General features: G+C 39.2%; 1 protein-coding gene across 1 annotated transcript in view; it reads right to left on the minus strand.

Annotated features, from left to right (window-relative positions):
- The window catches only part of vwa8 (von Willebrand factor A domain containing 8), a 69,668-nt gene that overhangs the window by 22,842 nt on the left and 32,435 nt on the right, over positions 1–14,391 (minus strand). The window contains exons 26-36 of the mRNA XM_075480162.1: positions 12,779–12,930; positions 9,973–10,081; positions 8,849–8,987; positions 8,016–8,203; positions 4,746–4,865; positions 4,521–4,585; positions 4,294–4,419; positions 4,109–4,218; positions 2,490–2,641; positions 1,899–2,103; positions 447–528 (exon numbers count right to left, since the gene is read on the minus strand). Of these exons, the coding sequence (XP_075336277.1) occupies positions 447–528; positions 1,899–2,103; positions 2,490–2,641; positions 4,109–4,218; positions 4,294–4,419; positions 4,521–4,585; positions 4,746–4,865; positions 8,016–8,203; positions 8,849–8,987; positions 9,973–10,081; positions 12,779–12,930 (1,448 nt within the window). The remainder of the gene's footprint in view (positions 1–446; positions 529–1,898; positions 2,104–2,489; positions 2,642–4,108; positions 4,219–4,293; positions 4,420–4,520; positions 4,586–4,745; positions 4,866–8,015; positions 8,204–8,848; positions 8,988–9,972; positions 10,082–12,778; positions 12,931–14,391) is intronic.

Consider the following 14,391-nt stretch of genomic DNA (forward strand, 5'->3'; position numbering starts at 1 on the left):
CATTACACAGATCATCACACAGTGTAGTCAGGCGTGTGTTCCGGACCAAAGACCAAAAGGAGCATCCAGACTATTATCAGCAACAAGTCCATGGTGCGGGTTGTATACTAAATAAAAGGAAAAGCCCAACATAAATGGTATGGGTTAATACTGTCTGCAATGGAATAAAGTCAAAGTTAATGTAAGAATAAAAAATAAAAAAATCATACAATGACTATGAAATGAAAGTTCTTAAAAGCAAATAAAAGAGTCTGGAAAAGAAACAAAACAAAAATAAGTACTGGACTATACAAACTCCTTTAGGTTTATTTGTATTTCTGATTTGAGTTTTTGCTCTTCTCAATGCATTTCACCACAAGGTGGTGGTAGAGTATGCAGATTCAGGAACTTGTTCTGAAGGCTTTGCAGACAGAGGCACAGTCAGAAATCAGGTGGACTCTGTTTACCTGGGGACAGGAATATATTTGAGCTTTTTGGAGTTAAGATCCGCCACCTCCAGGTACGCTGCTGTCATTGGAGGTGTAACATCTGAGTGACAAAGAAGCAAGCATTTACAAACAAATTACATTTCCAATCTGAACTCATTCATGACCATCTACAGTGCACAGTGAAAATGAGTACACCCCTGTTGAAAAGTAACATTTTGAACAATATTTTAATACACACACAAGTTATTCCCAAAACGTGCATAGAGTAAGTTTAATACAACATCTGTTGAGCTTACAACAGAAAAGAAAGGTCAATAATATAACTTAAATGACATATTTGTCCATTTTTGTGAAATTATGCTGGTGCAAAAGTGAGTACACCCCTATGTTAAACTCCCTGAGAATGGGCCGTGTTGGCCCGAAATGTCATGAAATGAAAAGGCATTAAAAGGGAGGTCATCGTTGTGCGTTTCATCCTTGCCTTACATTGAAATTTTACATTTTGAGTCTGCACCAGGCTAAAAGAGACGTGTGTGAGATTTGACTGAAATCCTATGGAGAGTATCATGATCTGCTTCAGTAGTCACAGTACATGTTGACAAGCATGTTTCTTTTGGTGAAATTCAGCTTCCTACTGTTGATGGCATCCATACAGCCCCAAACCATGTCACTCCCACTACTATGCTTGACTTTAAGCATGGGGCACTTTTCTTTGTACAAATCACTTTTTACCACCACACATGCTTGACACCAGCGAAAGCAAATTTGTTTATCATTGTCTCATCAGAGACAAACAAACTAAGGATATGGATTGCTGGAACCATGTCCTGTGATCTGATGACACCAAGATGAACAAATTTGCTTTAGATGGTGTCAAGCATGTGTTGGTAAAAAGTGATTTGTACAAAGAAAAGTGCCCCATGCTTAAAGTCAAGCATAGTAGTGGGAGTGACATGGTTTGGGGCTGTATGGATGCCATCAACAGTAGGAAGCTGAATTTCACCAAAAGAAACATGCTTGTCAACATGTACTGTGACTACTGAAGCAGATCATGATACTCTCCATAGGATTTCAGTCAAATCTCACACACGTCTCTTTTAGCCTGGTGCAGACTCAAAATGTAAAATTTCAATGTAAGGCAAGGATGAAACGCACAACGATGACCTCCCTTTTAATGCCTTTTCATTTCATGACATTTCGGGCCAACACGGCCCATTCTCAGGGAGTTTAACATAGGGGTGTACTCACTTTTGCACCAGCATAATTTCACAAAAATGGACAAATATGTCATTTAAGTTATATTATTGACCTTTCTTTTCTGTTGTAAGCTCAACAGATGTTGTATTAAACTTACTCTATGCACGTTTTGGGAATAACTTGTGTGTGTATTAAAATATTGTTCAAAATGTTACTTTTCAACAGGGGTGTACTCATTTTCACTGTGCACTGTATACGATCTGAACTCTTTACCTTTAGGGTAGATCTCTTTCATGGGCACTTTGCTGGGTGGGATGGCTCGGACCACCTGATTGGCTGAGAGCAGACTGACACAGTTCTCCCGTTTGGCTTTGCTGCTTTGAAGCCCGCCCTTAAAGAACATGTGAGCCCCACTTTCACTGCTCTTCATCGCTGTCAGGTCAACAGGCCTCTTAAAGCTGTATACCTCATTAGGGGACTGGTCAAGAAAAGACATCAACAACAGAATGTCACCACTCATACATGAGTCATGCAGTTGTGTATTCGAGCTGTAAAAACATTAATAATCTTCAGATCGGCTTGACCACCCACATCATGAGCACGTGACTAAACCAATCACCCTACTTTGTTTTATGTCCTCTGCTCATGTCATTAATCATCTGCAAAAGAGTCCTTTTAAGTGTTGCGGGATTTGAAACATGAATATTTACTGAACTACAAATGTCCTCTACTTTGTGTACATTCACTGGAAGAATTTCAGTTTTAAGTCTCTCATTGGTGTTTAGAATGCATGCAGTGCAGCATTCCTGTCACATTATTAGCTCAACCTATGATTAACTTCCCCATGTCCACTTGTAATCTCACCATGAGGTCTGGAAAGCCCACAATGATCCGTGCAAATGAGCCGGTGTCAACCAGCAGCCGGTTCGGGGAGACAATCTTCTGGTCGAGAGCGGTGCTGAGGTTCTCATTGGGTAGCTGCTCACTAGACACCATCTGTGGTATCGACACCTCAGCTGGGATGGAGGAAGTAAAAGGACCAGACACAGTGAGAGATTAATGAGCAAAGAGAAAGGAAAAGAACAGCAAAAACACCTCTGAAGACTGCACTGCATCTGTGTACTTTGTTGTTTATTTAATTTATTTCATCAGTAAATTGTAAGCTAATATCAGGCAAACTCTTTGAAATATTACAACAGTGACAATGTGTATCCATTACCTGAATTAGAGCAAACACACTGGGCTGCGTAGTGTCACCAGAGGTTATTTCGTATGTAGCAGCAATAAACTAAGTAAATTGGAGCTAGTTACCTTGGCCCTGTATTAACTGTTTTAACATGTTTCACATGTCAGTGAATACTGGCCATGATTTATTCTCTAAATGCAGAAAGTATGAAGTCATGTGAGTCACATGATGCTACATCAGAACATATCTAAAAATAATATTTTACTTTTTGTTTCCATCAAAACTTTCTGAGGAGCAACTGCAAACAAGTCTTGATGGAAACAAGTAGGAAGTATATAAAAGTTACACATCAGTTGTAAGATCTGAGAAAAGCTTCATGAATTGATGGCCCCCGAGTGGCTAAACATTCAGCATCCTTGCCGCCGCCAGTCCAACGATGCGAGTATATAATTATGTAAGTATAATGAATATCATCTCAAATTAAAAGCAGTTGGTCTCAACTGGAATCTCTGCGACCTACCAAAGAATCTGTGGACCACAGACCTAAATATGGAACTCATTTCTACACCAGGAAAATTCACAAAGCAAGGCCTGAAAGAGGATAAAAGTCCGGATGTCTGGTTGTACTTCAAAGTGGGAAATTGTCGGAGAAGAAGGCTGCAAAGACCCTAATCGATGTTCTGGTTGTTTACGGACAGGTGTGACTAACATCTTTTGATTTATTCAAACTTTTAAATTGAAAACTGAAAGCAAAAAGTGAGGAGTCATAAGACAGTTAAAATGTTTTTATTGTGGACTCCAATAAGCTTTTTCCCATTAATCAATTTCTAACATGTCTAACATGAAATATTTGACTCATAAATCTGGGGATCAGGATTACAATGGTGGGTTACAAGTGCGATTAACCATCCATCCCATCGTCAATCACTTAATCTGAAAATATTATGAGCAAATTTTAAATGTAAAGTCAATCTGCAAAAATTTCACTTGCAGAATAGACCTGCTATTGTTCCTCTAAGGTTGTCACGAGTCACTAACATCCAACCATCACTCCAGTCGTCTCTGTGAATGGTGGAAAAGTCTCTGAAAATCCATGTTTTCTCTTAGGTTTTCTTTTCACAAAGTTCTACAAACTAACTTCTTTCTAACCCTGTTAAAGCAGTTGAAAGCTTTTCAGACATGTTTTCTGTGTTTTCCAGCTGATCAAACAGTCTGTGGCCATTGAGTGAGCTGTCTTTTTTTTTTACCAGAGTCCAGTCACAAGTCTGATGACATCAAGTGCATTCCCTGTATATACCTGAGCTGACTCCATGGCCAGAGCTGCCCGAATCCTCGCTGATGCTGTGGAGCTGACACACTCCAGAGTCTTCAGCTGTCATGTGCATGGGCTTTGTCAGCAGATACTTCCTGTGAAGTCCAATATACAATGTGTCATATCATTTCAAAGACACTTTGGGGGGAAAATTTGAATTATTTTCATACTTGTTGGTGTTGCTCTCCATCAGCAGCCAGCGGTCCTCTGCAACCAGGAAGACCGATTTTAGGTTGATGGGGACGGAGATGGAGTGAACCCGGCCCTCAAGCACATCCAGCACGTCTAGCTGGTTGCTGCACATACAAACAGAGCTCAGCGCCGGTGTCCACAGTATGAACAAGATTGTGTTGTCTACCCCTGTTGTGGATACTCTAATTTAGACCAGAATGCATACCCATCCTCCTTATAGAAGAGAAGCCAATTTTTGTGGGAAAAATCCCGACACATCTTGTGCCCTCCCTGCAAACAATCAATACATACAATACATAAACTTCAAACATTGTTTTGAAATCATTTGTTCATGAATTCTTTTTCATTCCTCGAAATGTAATCTGGGACACTCGATTGAAAAGCTTTCAAAATGCAGTCCAGTCCATGAGCCAACAGTGAGAACTCTGACCTGTTGTTCCTTACTGTTCCACCAGTTCGTGGCTCTGGAGGAAGTCTGATCACTTTCTGGAGACAACATGAGTCTCCGCACAGCGCCTGTTATCATGTCCAAATGGAGCACCGTGTTACTCTGGCAGAGAAGAGACAAATTATCTTGGTTAAGAAATTATGGCTAAATGTGATAAATGCTCACCATTTGGTTGTAAGCTTTCTTGCTCCTTACATTAGACTGCACAACACAATGCAGTTATATCAGCCACATACATAAACAACTTTGGGATCATGCCTGCAGAAAACTCTTATTTTCTTGTTTTACCTGTGGTAAGTTATGTTTGCTGCATTTTAAGATTGGAAAATAAAAAACCTTTTCAGGGAAATACATGGCTTGGCGTTAAATACCAGCTGGGCTGCAGCATCATACATTTTTTCATAATTCTTTCATAATCAGTGTAAAATTGCTGGAAGAGATTTAAGGACCTTGTAGAAGTGTGTTCAAGTGGATTGAGAAGAATCGGTGCTCTTTAAAAGGTGAAATGTGCAAATACTGCCTCCCCAAAGCTTTGTATGACTGCATTATTTTGAAGCCTACTTAGTTTGCTCAAACCTTTTGGAGAGTACTATAGGAATATTAGTGCCCTATTCCATTAGTGTCTACAGTATTCACTCAGTATATTTTCAAATTTAATTGAAATGGTGAGCAAATCCATAAAAGCATAATTTTCTTTCATATGGACAATATATCATATGAATGAGAGTCCATCATGTGGATATCAGAAATTGTTGTGCCCACATCTATGCGGCTGACGTCATTACAGCTCATCCGTTGACCGTGTTGACACAAAGTGGGAAGAGGGGAGGGGATTTTGGTTCGCCGGACCACGTTTCCTTGCTTCTCCTCCAGCTTATGAAAGGATAATCTTATTTTAGTTTGAAGAGTTTTTTTTCTTAATGGCTTGCAGGGACACTGTTAGTTAAGCATGGCACATGTATCCGACTGGTGATGTTCTGTGAAATCCAACTCATATGAATACCGCACTCCAACTTAATTCAATTCAAATACAGACATATTGTCTGTGTGGGCGTGTACATTTGTGGGCGGTATACTTCGATATCTGCGTGTGTGTGTGTTTTGGATGAACTGCGCAAAAGGCTTTGTGACGCACAAGGATTCATCTTCGATTGAGCTGTATGAGAAGGAGCCACAAGGGAACTGGCCTCAGCCCCAGCTACTCTGTTTCACACTAATAGTTTCCTTATGGCCTCCTGTTCCTGACACACACACACACACACACACACACACACACACACACACACACACACACACTGCTGTGCTGAGGACTGTCTGAGCTATTCAGAAAGGGCAAACCCCATTTCCTGATTCTAAACATTTACTTCCATTAAAGGGACTATGCGCATGTGAACGCACACGTGTTTTCCCTGCATGTCAAAGTGTGCTTGTTTATATTTTATGTACATTAGTGATCTATATGCTGTTGCATTACTGTTGTTGTTTTTGTATGTCCTTAAATGCTGCATCATAACATCTGTGCATGCATTCATTCGTGTGTGAATCCGGTGTAAAACCCAACATCTGTATTTGTATACTTGTGTGTGACGGTTTCACTGAAAGGCCAGTGACCTGTGAATGAACTTCATGTTGTCTGGGCCTCTTCGTTTTTAGACAGACAAAACACAATCCATCACTATAGTATTTTTAGAAGTCCTCCTAATGCCTAATATGCACCAGCTGTGCAAGTGTTCTGGTTGAAGAGAAAGCGAACACGCATTGTTCTTGTCTTCCACTCTGCTGTCACAGGGTCTTATGGGGTAAGACACATTCAAAAGCAAACAAATGCAAACCACCAAACCATTTTAAGAAACAGACTTGTGCGCAGCTATTTTAATCTGGGAGGAATCTGTGGTTTTCTTCTGAAATGAAAAGTTTAAATAACACAGTGCTGCTAAACAAGGATATACAAAAAAAGAGACTTTACAAAAACTTACAGAACAGTGGAAAACTGTTCTTTGTTCTGAGCAGTCAGAATCTGGAACACTGCATCTTCTGGGCTAAAGAGGAAACCCTAAGACCATTGGGGAGGCACCCCCCATCCTTCAGTGTATATTGCATGAGTAACTTGCACATCTGCAAAGGTATCGTTAAAGGGATAAAGTGGGTTTTTGAGTGAAGAACTAATGGATAATCAGTATCTTTCCCACAGCAAACAACAGCCAAAGTGCTCCCATTTTGGAGAATCAGAAACAAATCCTGTTGGGAAAGACGAGCTAAAAGCTACTAAGATAAAGAGCCATGAGAAGAGAAAATGCTTTGTCTTATCAATGTCACTGTCTGGTGCAGAAGGGATGCAGTTATAAACTCTTCAGAACGATTTTCTGCTCAATCTGCCATGAAATAACTAAATTAAAAATATATATATATTTGCTGATAACAATGCAGTGTTCTGATGGAAAAACATGGATCCAAGCATCCACATGAGTTTTACTTTGATACTTCCTACCTACCAAAATGTTTTGGTTGGTAGACCCCTGTTGCCCCCCGCCTCCCGTCTTATGTGGCAAAAGCCAAAGAACATGACCAAAAGTCTGATGCTTGTGTGAGAAACTAGTCCAATCCGTAACCCACAGGGCCAAAAAGATCTGCTAACATCCTGGTAACTTACACCCTCAGACACCTTCAGTTGTACTTTGTCTACGATCTGGCTGATCAGAACTCTTTTTGTGGCATGAGGAGGACCTACTCAATTTTAGGCAGGTGGTGGCTGTGCATCTCTTTCTCTCCGAAGTGTTAACATCATAACATGAACGATTAAAATGGAAATTAGTATATTAATGTTTTGCGCTCTGAAACTGGAAATTATCGCAGCTCCTTTCTTGGTTTGGGGATTTCACTGCTGTTCCAAAACTGTATGTTTGATGATGGGAGTTATAAATAGCCTGATCAAAGCATGCAAAAAAATGAAAAGGGCAAAGTCATGTTTCAGTGTCCAACGAGCCAAATGAGAGAGCTGCTGAGGAATCCCAGCACAGAGCTCACAGCCAACTTGTCTTTAAATGGGCATCGAGGGCAATTCCTCAACACTTAGAAGAACACATGGGGTGAAAAATATGTGGTAATAAACAGAAAAAAATCTATCTTTTTACAAAATAATATACACCCTGTTTGTTGGCCCCACTGCCACAGCAACATTCTCTAAAAGTTACTGGATCTCATGTCATCTGATTGGTGGGATTCAGTTATACAAGCTTGTGTGTGTGCTCCCACCTGTTCCTCATGCAGCACCACCTGTCCTTCCAGAGGACTCCCCAGTGGTGCAACCGTGACAAAAGGCTGCCAGACACCACTGATGGTCTTGGGGAAGACGTCATAAAGTTCCATACAGTGAATTGTCTCCCCCCGGTCCTTCATGGAGTACAGGGTCACTGGGTTACACATGGCAACGTACAGCATGTCTGTCAGAACACAAGCAGAGGGAACATGTTGCATCTTGAGATTCAGTAAAAAAATGTTCAGCATGTTTACATTAACACTTTCAGTTCCCCTCATGTCCTCTCACGATTGCTCCAGCGGTTTGGAGTATGTTCGTTAAAAGAAGCCCCACCAGATGTTTTTTCTTCTGCTTTGTGGAAAACTAAGGCGACACTGAACAGTTCAAAGGGCATCTCTCGCCTTCCTCTCTTATTTGAAGTGTTTAGCTTCTTGCACAACAGTGCATCTACAGCAGACCACAACATTAAAACCACAAGCAGGTAAAGAGTAACATTGATTATCCTGTTTTGATCTTTATGCAGGAAACTCTGAGTTCTCACATTCATGTAACCTGCATATAAACAGTGCTGCAGATGACAGGACAGAGTTGTTTTTATGGCATGAGGAGGACATACACATCAGTTAAGTGGTTCTAATGTTGAGGCTGATCAAGGTATGAAACTAAGAGTTAAATGTCCTCTGCTAAGATTACTTCTCTGTCTATTTCATCTGTACTTTATCAGTTAGATCCTTTAATACGATCCTAAACAAACACAAAATCGAAGAAGAAAGACCTGAGAGTGTATCTTATGAGTGTGTAAGTCATTTGTGTGTATTTGAGTAATTACCATCTGAGCTGGTGACATCACAGACGATATTAACTTCATTCATGGGAATCTGCCAGTGGGCTTTCTCCTCAGTGAAGCTCAAAGCCCTGCTTTCCTGTCTGTTGCAGGGATAACTCTGGACACGAAGAAATGCAGGGCCCTGGAGGCACAAGTCCCACAGTTACAGAAGCACGCACACACACACACACACACACATACACACACACGCACACACACACGCACACGCACACGCACACGCACAACACTGGGGTTTAATGTTTAGAACTGACGGTCTGTATGACTAAGCTAAAATATTCAGATCCCAAAGGTGCTTATTATGTGCTTAAAGTGCAGAAATGGCAGTAGTTAAATCATCTTAACCCTATATTTTATTGAATATACATTAACACAGACACATAATGTCAAAGATTGAAACAAAAAAGAATTTTGAATTCGATTCTTGCAACGTGTTCGATGTCCGAACTAATTGTTCGTGCATCAGCCTTTTTAAAGGACACCAGTTGTTGTTATCCTGAAAGGAAACGGTATTTCCCATTTTTCTTAATGTAGGATTGTCTCTGCGATGCTCTTTTATACCTCATCATGTAACTGACCTCTAATTAATCAACCAAACTAGTTGTGAGATATTCCACCAACTGCAATTCTTTTTCAAAGGAAAGTATTTGCTCAGTTTTCATCTAAAATCATTTTCATTGAAATGAATTCAGAGAAATGTTTTGGGTTTTTTGTGCTAACCCTCTTTACTCTGACCTATGAATCATGAAAGCATTAAGCCGACACTTACTCAAGGGATGAACCAGACATGCAAAAGACAACTTTGCAAAGAGCCACATTTCCTATTTCCTGGCAATATATGAAGAAATGAAGTTGTGGCTCAAGACAAAAAGCTGTAACTATCTGAAATGATTTGAGCGATTTGTCATTCACTGTAGTACACCTGTTTTTTCAACTTTCAATTAATATAAAATAAATTCATGTACAAAATAATAATAATACTAATAATAATAATATATTCAAGTTTATCATTTAAAAAAAATAATAATAATTTCTATATTCGGTCTATCTGTCTGCTGCAGCACTTAAAATTCAAGCTGATAATCTCTATCACAAAAGAAAAAGTATACCTTGATGTCTATGGGGTGCGTCTCAGTGGGACACAGCAGTTTGCGGCGAGCGTTGCCACCTTGGTTTGTGGTCCAGTATCCTGTCATCCTGACTTCCGGCAAAGGCAACCTAGAGACAATAAAACGATAAGGCCTAATAAAAGAATGTAATTTCTTGAGATAAAATGCACACATGCTCCCGTCCTCTGATTTGTTATTGTTGGAAAAATATGGGTCAAACTATCTTTTTAATTATACTAAAGTAGAAGAAAAATAATCTTTTTCAGGGCTCAGTGGAACTGCCACAATCATTTCTGATAAAAGCTTTATTCATTATGGGCTGTATTTTATTTTTTTAAAGAAGAGCTCTGCTTTGATCCAGTGGTCTCTAAAGAGGTTAGAGCCAGTAGATGCAGGATAAATGTGTGTGTTTGAGTCGCTGCTCGGCTTGTCGTGTCTGACCAGATGTTCACTGGGTTTCCCATGAATCATAGCTGGACTGCTGCCACAGTCTTATTGGCTGCAGGTGGGGTGGAAGATGCACCATGACCACAAAACACACACATTCCAAGAACATTGGAAGAGGGCTTGACGGATGGAAGGTCCTCAAACCATAAATATGTCTATGAATAGAAAAGCAACACGGCACAGAGATACCGTTTCATGTCCAAAATTGGAAATCAAGAGTCAAAATATTTGCTTTTATGTACAGAAGATGTGGTGAAAGCAACTAGTCTGATATAAACTGTTCAAGATGGGCTTTAAATCACTAGAACACAGACCCCCTGAAGACACATAAGACCCAATAAACTTGGATGATGTCAGGAAAGAAATAATAGAGCAGATAATCTACATATGAGTTTTGAATTTGGTCGAGGAAAATACTTGTTTCTGCCCTGCTTGGTTTTCAAGATTTGACTTTTTAGTCATGAAACTGAATTTAATTTTTAAAAGCGATACTTAAGAATAAAACCACAGGACACAGATGAAACAAATATTTTCCTTTATTCAAAAGACAAAACTGTACATTATTAGACAGTGTAGTGAATATAAGAATCATTTATTATTCATGATTAATAGTTAAAGTGTGTGAATTATGTAAAATTATCTACACGTTTTAACACTTCAGAAAGCAGTGAGTAGACTTCATGGAAGCCTCAAAGTGTATTCCAGTCTAAAACCAGTACCACGGGTCAAGGGCACCAGCCAGTTTCAAGCATGTAAGGATTTCATTGTCAAATGTCACAAATGCAGTGTAATGCACTTCAACTGATGTCCACACTGAGACACTAATTCTGTACAATCTAAACCAAAACTGTGTTTACTTTCTTTATACCTTAGGCCTCCCTTGTCTTTCAGATTCCTCATGTTATTGTCATCGGGGCTGGATCACTCTGATTGGCTGTTCAGCATAGTAAATTAACTCTGAAGTACTTTAATGTGAATTTAACTGTTTCATTTTTCAGGTCAGAAATATCAAATGCGTAAAAAAAAAAGAAGTTTACATATACAAAGCAATCCATGTGAACTGAAATGTAGGTTTTTGAGTTTAAACACATGAAAACAGCCTATGACTGAGCTAGAACCATGTGGAATAGTAAAAATTGACCTAATATTGACCTGAATCTATAAAAACACTGTTCTGTTTATGCTTTTTATCCTACTGAGTAATCTATCATCTCCTGCTCCATTCTACGCTGCAAACTTGTTACCTCCTGCACACATGTACATTGTATGTCAGAGTCAATAGTTGAAGTCTGTTCAAGAGCAATTTTTTTCCTCCGAGGCCACCAGTGTGAGGACACACAGCAGGGGCCGCTTGTTCCTGACATTCATTTGGAGTATAAAAGCCTTTAGAAACCAGAAACAACTTTGTGTTGATAAGCTTCTGGAGAGGTTTTTCTAAAGGCAGCTAGAAAACTACAATAAAGGCACCGTTAATTAAAAAAAAGAAGACGTTTGAGACAAACTATTTTGGAACCTTTGGTTGTCGAGGTAACGGTTAACTTTAGCATCTAAAACATTAAATGCAACTCTGCATTCTTCAAATAGAATTCGTGCGGTTCTGTCTATTTTTTCCACTATTTGTCATCATCTATATCAATTCAAAGTAATATGATCCATCTTTCACAACATGTTAGCAAATATCTAAATTATTACCAGTTAAATGAACTAAAACAGTAAAACCTTTTTATGGATATTCTTACAGATACACGATTGTCATCCTGCAATCAGGGGCATAAATTTTCATAAATAAAAATAATTTTGTGTCCGAAGTAATGACTTATCGAATTTTGGATTGCAGAGGATCTAATGTGGAATGGCGGGCAGGGCCTGATCAGACCACTGGAGCTGAACAGAGGCAAACAGCACTCTAAGAATCACACGTATCTAAAGTTTTTGATACATTTCCGATAACATGACAGCGATCACTGCTCAAGAAAGCAGGTTAGACTACTTAATGATTATATTTGAACACTGCTTGTGATTGAAATATATTTGTAACCTTGATAAAGGGTCGCATTAGAAAGAAAAAAGGTTCTCCAGCATGGATTAGGCTACTGGAGAACTCCTTTTCGGTGACACAATTAACAGACCCCAGCTAGCAGGATGTGAGGTATGATAGAAAGCAGGCCTGACCTGCTTCAGTGTATTTTTGTTAATCTGTTTAATACAAGAAGAGAAAGATATTTGTTCTGGCCTATTGGAAATGCTCAAACTATCTGTGATCCACTGATCTGCTCGAAGCTGTCTCTATGTTCCATCTAAAGCTGGATGTGCCTTCAGCGTGTGTGCATGATTTTAACATCAAGTGCTCCTGTCTTACTCCTTTGCCAGTTTGACAGAGGTAGGCTTGGCTCCGATGGGAATCCCGTGCTTGTGCAGCGCCTCGATCAGAACTTCCCTCGTGTCCTTGTTGTACGAGTCAAAGTCAAAGACGTTCCTCACCACGTTGGCCAAACCCTCGTTGGGAAATTTCTGGTTAGGGAGTGAAGTGGGAAAAAGGCAGAGAAGAGGAAGTGTAGGACAAAGATGGAAGCAGGAAAGGGTTATCAGAAAAAGGAAAGGAAGAGGGCATGACATGAAAAGGAGGTAAGAAGAAAGCACGGGGAGGGTGGCAAAAATAGGGAAAGGAAAAAACAAAGGAGATAGAGAAAGAAAAAAAATTAACATTACTTAGGTTGTCTCAACAAGGGTCAATGAAGCCTGAAATAACATGGGTAACTCTTCTCTGGATCATGAACACTTCACTGAAAGAACTGCTTTTTTCTAACTGCATCTGTTACATCATTTATATTGTGCCTGTTGAGATACATGTAGTAAAGCTTGAATGTTTTCTGTATGTTGGAGCAAATGCAATGAGGCCTGCGTTTGAAATTCTATACCATGCACAACATACTCAGTTATGTTTACTATCGTTCAACACACTTCTGAATTAACTGACTGTGGTTTGTATCATTTGTTTGCATTTGATCCAGTGGATTGTTGCATCAGAAAATTCAATTTCGAGTCATTTTGTGTCGCTTTCTGAAAGACCCATGGCCAATGGAGGGGCGCCACCATGGCGATGTGTCAAGAATGAGATATATATTGATGTGACACAAATAAATAAATAAATAAATAAACTAAAACATATGACACCTCGTAAAGTTAAACACTGTACTGGCACTTGAACTTAAAATTGATTGAGTTTCTTTATCATATGCGTCACTTTTGCACTGCATTATGGGAAATTTATGCCATGCAGCGCTTGCATATTTCAACATTTTCCCAGAAATAGTTTGCACTTTGCGTACTATGGTTTTGCACATACTAAATAAAGCTCAAGTAATATTTTAGACTCCATACATTCATATTGGTATGGAGTTTAGTACAGAGCCTGGATGTCTGCCTGTTCCACTCTGACTGTCTCTAATCTGCCTCATTTATTTACAATCTCAAAAATCTATATATATTTTTTTTTTCATAGGGGACATTTCTGACTGTTTTACACATGTGCTCTTTTGGTTAGCTGAATCAATTGAAAGTAGTTCTGTCACAACGGAAAAGAGAAATGGCAAAATGTAGGTATAAGCAGAGACAGAAGCTACGATTTGATCTAGTCTCAGAGTGAGTGAGTTCTTCTCTGCAGGGAAGAAGTGCAAAGTTTTTTTAATAGAATGAAGTTGGGTGATTTACTTTTATGTTTGACATGATCAACAACAACTTTGTGTAGTTTCATATTCCAAAAAGACATGATTCAAATGTACAGAAGTCTTGTGATCCAGACTTTTATTTGGAATTTGAAATTATAGATTTTGGTTTTAGTTTTTATTTCATTTACAAATGTGACCCTACACTTCATTTCAAACCAACTTCACTCTACAGTCTTAATGTGGTTAATCTTGGAAGAAGCAGTAATTGGACATTGGTGCTAAGATTTTATGCTTATAATGACAA

This window comes from Odontesthes bonariensis, chromosome 12 (genome assembly GCF_027942865.1).
Source record: "Odontesthes bonariensis isolate fOdoBon6 chromosome 12, fOdoBon6.hap1, whole genome shotgun sequence".
Lineage (NCBI taxonomy): Eukaryota > Metazoa > Chordata > Actinopteri > Atheriniformes > Atherinopsidae > Odontesthes > Odontesthes bonariensis.